Source organism: Trachymyrmex septentrionalis, unplaced genomic scaffold, assembly GCF_001594115.1.
Source record: "Trachymyrmex septentrionalis isolate Tsep2-gDNA-1 unplaced genomic scaffold, Tsep1.0 scaffold133, whole genome shotgun sequence".
Taxonomy (NCBI): Eukaryota; Metazoa; Arthropoda; class Insecta; order Hymenoptera; family Formicidae; genus Trachymyrmex; species Trachymyrmex septentrionalis.
The window spans coordinates 221,713-227,624 of NW_017304472.1; the positions used below are offsets into that span (position 1 = coordinate 221,713).

Genomic DNA, 5,912 nt, shown 5'->3' on the forward strand with positions numbered 1-5,912 from the left:
ATTCACCTGATATGGCACCTTGTGACTTCTACCTATTCGGCAAAATGCATTTGTCCATGAAAGGAAAGCGGTATGTGGACGTAGAAGACATCCAAAGGGCTTGTACCACTATTCTGAAGGACATACCTTTGAACGACATAAAACACTCATTCGAAATGCTTTTAGATCGTGCCAAACGTTGTATTGAGTCCGATGGGGACTACTTTGAATAAACAAATTTGAATTTGAAAAAAAAAGTAAACCGTTGTTGTTTTATTTCAAAAGTTCGGAAAATTTTGGGACGCACCTTGTAAGCACTAAATTATAATCTTTAAAAATTGTTATCTTACTCAATTCATATATGAACTTTAAACAAAATTCTGTTGTACGAAATTAAAATATTTAAATAAAAAAATTTTTATATAAAAACACTTTTTACATGACTTTACTTTGACTCCAAACTTTACGGTTCATGCACTCTTTTAATTCATGCACTCTTTCTCTTCCTTATAAAATTTTCTCGATTTAATGATCTGCTCGATATGTCTTTTTTAAACTACACACGTGCGGCATTTGCCACTGTACTTTGAATAATTCGAGCGTCAGCTTTGTTGCCGAATCAGACAATTGTTGTCATTGCGCGCACGTATTAAAATCAATTCGTGACGAGCGTTGATCACCACACTGTAATCTTCGCAGACGGCATTTTTATCGTCTCTTTGGCGTTTTTTTTTTCTTTGCAGCTGCACCAAGTCCATGTTTGTACGGGCCGAGATACAGTCCGCGGCCCTGTTCCATCGCGCGGTCGTGTTGTTGCAGCTCTTCGAGCTGACGTCGCGCGGCTTTGTTGTCGTTTACCGCTTTCGCCACGCTGGCCGCTCCGCCGATCAAGGATCCGAGCACGCCCAACATTGGCAGAAACGGTAACGCACCACCCCGTTTCGCCGTTGGAAGTATCCGCTTTTTCTTCGTTTTTTTCTTCGTCGTCGTCGTCTTCTTCGGTTTCATGTCCATGCCGATCTTGGTCTTGGCTTTCATCACTGCCCAGACGGCAGCAGCAGCGACTCTCTCGCCCAGAGCCGAATCACTTGCGGTAATGCGTTTCCGCGCCTTCTCTGCTAGTATATTGTCTGCCGCGTGTCTATCGATGAGATCGTTGCTGTGCGAATACGCAATGTCGTGTTCTCGACACGTCGCGTCTAGCGGATTTATGCCCGCGTCACCTCTGATAATCCCTTCGCAAGTTGAGTGCCTGGGCCGCAAAACTGGTAGCCCGGAATATGTAACTCGAAAGGAAGCGCGTTTATCGCTTGATTCAACAGACTACCGCCTAACGCTGACATTCGTTACAGTCCTTTATCTTAGGTGCGGGACCGTCGATGTGCGTTCGCTGCCACGGTTGACTGTAAGTGCTCGTCGCACCGACGATAGGTTCGAACCTCCGAATCTGCCTTCACGTGTTCCGGAAGCTGGTCCCAGACGTGTTCGATATAATCGCCATACACGCGTAAGAGTACGACCTTCGATATATATTGTAACTGCTCGGCGCTCAAGTTTCGAATATCGGAAAGATGACTCAAATCCAGATACATTTGGCTACTGCGCGATTCGCGGGATTCACACGTCTTTAAATAGTAGTTCGAGAGCGCACGTCTTTAAATAGTCATTCGAGAGCGCACAGCCTGTAATGTGAGCATGAAATTCGTGCTGCAACCACTGACGATACGCGTCACGAACTGTGACGCGAAATCGCGAATGATGGGAGGTAGCACGGAAAAGCGCAAGCACGGCGAAATGCTGCCGAGTACTATACGCGCGATCATTTGCGGCCCGCCGAATTGCGGTAAAACTAACGTTCTCATAAGCTTACTCGAGAGCCCGAACGATGTACATTTACTCGAGAACGTGTACGTCTATTCGAAATCGTTGCAACAGCCAAAGTATCGATATCTCGAAAATTTATTTACGTCTATCGATGAAATTGGCTACTTTACGTTTTCCAACAACAGTGACGTCGTTCCATCGAGTGAGGCGCGTCCCAATTCTATTTTTATCTTTGATGGTATGCGATAAGCAGGATGTGGTGAGAGAATACTTTTCGATTGGTCGCCACCCAAACGTTGACTGCTTCTATCTCTGTCAGACGTACGCGAGGATACCTAAACATCTGATACGCGACAACGCGGACCTTCTGATCCTGTTCAAACAGGACGGTACCAACTTGAAACACGTTTACAACGATCATGTGAATACCGATATGTCGTATGACGAATTTTGCGCATTGTGCCGCGCCTGTTGGCAACAAAAATATGGATTCGTAGTGATAGACAAAGACAGTGCGCTCATAAATGGACGATACAGAAAAGGATTTAATGAGTTCGCGATACCGTAACGCGATCAGTCGTTGTCGATACTTAGTTAAAGACGAACATGACAGATGTGCGCGAGCGTGAAAAAATCGCGAGAGCGATCGAGAAGACGAGCGAGTTGATCCGCAAGAAATATCGCGCTCTGAAGACCGGTAGAATCGAGGGGGCATCGCGTTGGACAGACATTTTAAGCCTCTTATCGAGCTGCTGCGACTTTTCGCCGACAGCCCCGGCGTGCGCGCGACAAAGAGAGAGTTGCGCGACGAAGATACAGCGTCTGCCTATAAACGTAAGAGGAAGGAGGAAGCGGAACAAGAGGAGAGAGAAGAAGCGAGCGAGACATTCGAGCGTTCCACAACTCTGCATAAATCCAATGATCGATCGCACGATGATGTACAACCAATAACCTCCACCCCGCGTGCCAAAATCATATCGACGATAGAGTCGTTGGAGAACTGTTTCGAAACAACGGAAGACTCCCTAGCGACGAAGGTTCAAAATTAGCTGCAAACATTGGAAGATCGAGAGGCGTTACGAGCTGGTTTGGGCCCGCTGGTTTGGGTCAAAAGTACGTCGAGGCTGTTCTGAGGGGAGCGCAAGACAAAGAGAGCGATATAGATCGCGTGTACGGCGTTTATTTACAGAAGGATGGGTTGATGTTTGGCAATAAAAGTTTAAACGTGGATGACGCGGACAACATAATTATCGACGGCGTACGATACGCTGATACAGCCGATCTTTACGAGTTGATTTTCAAGAGAATTCCCGACGATGTTCTCTACACGGAAGACGATATGCAAGTACAAGAGCATACTGTTGGTGACGAACACGCACAAACACAAGAACCATTCACAGGGTCAATTATTGAGCAACAGAGGATACAAGTACAAACACGTAATCGCGCCGTTGATGTCGGTCACACCCAAGAAACAGAAGAAATGTGGAAAGGGATTAGCTCATGCAATGACATTGAACGACAACAATCGATTACGTGCACTGGGATGATCCCAATGAGCTGGTGGATCGTCTACGATTGTTCGACCCTTCGCACCGAGCAGGCAACAACGCTCACGACAACGAGATGCTGTCGATCATCAAGGAACTTCGCGAAGCCGGTCTTATTATAAATTAAATCGCGTATTCATAAAACGTGTCAGTCGAGTAACACCAGTGAGAAAAATACATTATTTTCTTGTACTCAGTATATTACATGTCGAATCATGAAAAAGAAATCTGATGAAAAGAGAGAAAAAATTAGCTCCGAGAGACGTCGGCTCGTCGAGGAATTGCACGCTTCGGCGAGAAGAAATTTTCCGCGAAGGCGCGTTATAGTCCGGGGGTACGACGATCTGTGGCAGGCTGATATCGTTGAGATGCGTCCGTACTCAAGTTTCAACAGAAGCTACCATTACATACTCACCGTCATCGATGTGTTGAGCAAGTATGCATGGGCCGTTCCGCTCAAGAGCAAGGGTGGAAGCGAGACGGCTAACGCTATCGCTGAGATCGTTCGAGAGAGTGGAAGATGTCCGAAAAATTTACAAACGGATATGGGGAAAAAATTTTACAATGCAAATGTATAGAAAATCTTGAAAAAATACAATATTAATCACTATTTCACGTATTCGACGTTGAAAGCGTCAGTGGTCGAGCGATTCAATCGCACGTTCAAAAACGACATGTGGAAGATGTTTACACTCAACGGCAATTACAAGTGAGTCGACGAGCTATCGCGTCTCGTGTCAGATTACAACGCGCGCAAGCATCGCACCATCGACATGCGACCCGTCGACGTAACTTCTGCGATCACCGAAAAACTCTTGGGCATAGTGTACAATGCAGTAAAGATAGCGGGTCCTGTAAAATTCAAAGTAGGCGATTCGGTGAGCAAGTACAAGACGATTTTTAAGAAGAGTTACACATCAAATTGGACCACCGAGGTGTTTACGATCGTTAAGATGCAGCGTACCAATCCCGTAACCTATCTATTCGAGGACTATCGTGGAAAATCTGTCGCTGGAGCGTTCTACGAGCACGAGTTGCATCGCGCTACTCATCCGGACGTGTATCTCGTGGAGAAAGTGTTGCGCAGGAAGGGCGACAAAATGTACGTCAAGTGGCTGGGATTCGATGGATCGCACAATTCATGGATACACAAAAACAATGTTATTTGATAAAATTTTAATTGATATATATGTATATTGTATAATAAATATAAGTATGTAAATGTGTAAAATATTTTTTTATTATCCTTTTTATTGTTTCGCTTTAGAGATATACAGATATAAAATATGTATATAATTGTACAATACATGAAATGAAAAATAATAGTAATATACGTACATAATAAATGGCACTACATAAAACATAATAATAATACTTATATAAAACGTAAAAAAAAGAAAAAAAACATGCATAATATTGTAATGTAAATTATAATGATAATAGTAACAGGTATGATTGTATGAGAATATTTAAAAAATGTAAAAAGACATACACAAAGTACAAATTAAGATAATATATAAAGCATAATAATAGTAATATGTACATATACACTGTATGAGAATATAAAAAAAAATATAAAAACATAATAGTAATATAAATGTTGATATGTATGTACATGTATATATATTACAAAGGTATCCGCCAATGCCCCCATGGCAACGTCTCCGTCGAGTCCGGTACGATGTTTCGTTTGTCGTGGTATGGACTCAGAGCAATTTTCGATTCGGATATCGTGTATACTTCGTGCAGTTTAGATCGTATACACGATTGACGACGAATCATTTCGATTTCTTCGTTCAAACATCGCATGTAATCGTCGAACGTTATCGTTCGCGCTACGACGTTATTCTTTACGCCTTTCATCTTTTTAGTGTCCTTCTTGCCGTCCACCCTTACCGCGTACATCTTCGCTCTGAGACCAACGAATACAGTCATTATCGCACCGTTATTTTCGTCCTTCATCAAACCAGGTACTTTTTTGTTCGCGAGAGATATTTGTACGCGTTGTCCGTCGGATAATCGCTCGTGTCGAATCTAGCGATATCGCGTTTCATAGTCTCATAAACGTCCTCGCGCTCGACGCGGTATATAAGGCTGTCTGTATCGGTGTACATTATTTTATATTTGTCACGAAACAATGGTAACATATACTCGTGGTGAAATTCGTACAAGCAGATTCTTTCACTTTCGATATGTCGAGTATACACATACCCACGTAAATCGGTTTGTCGAACTTCACCTCGAGTTTGCGCAGTTCGACGCCTATTAAATTTTCCGTAAAGACGTTACGACTGTGGAAATTTGGTTTTGCAATCATTGCCTCCGCACCGTCTCATTTTGTTAATAATTTTACATCAATGTGGTTGCGCACATTCTCCATAGTTTTACCGAATACCGCGTTGTTCATTAATTTATACAAATTTTTCGAAATCGTTTTTCGCGCGCGTTCTGAAATTTGTATTAAGTTCAATGTAATCGCGAAGCCATGGAGATTGCGAGAATTGTAGCACTCGATGAATCTTTGTTACGCGAAGACCGTGACGAGTACATTGCTGCAGG

At 43.2% G+C, this 5,912-nt stretch overlaps 2 protein-coding genes across 5 annotated transcripts in view; one reads left to right on the forward strand and one right to left on the reverse strand.

Annotated features, from left to right (window-relative positions):
- Nucleotides 1-5,912, reverse strand: part of LOC108757166 (alpha-methylacyl-CoA racemase) — a 229,404-nt gene that overhangs the window by 156,540 nt on the left and 66,952 nt on the right. The window lies entirely within an intron of this gene.
- LOC108757157 lies at nucleotides 4,127-4,522 on the forward strand. Its single transcript, XM_018501560.1, has one exon. It carries the CDS (start codon nucleotides 4,127-4,129, stop codon nucleotides 4,520-4,522), a length of 396 nt encoding a protein of 131 aa, XP_018357062.1.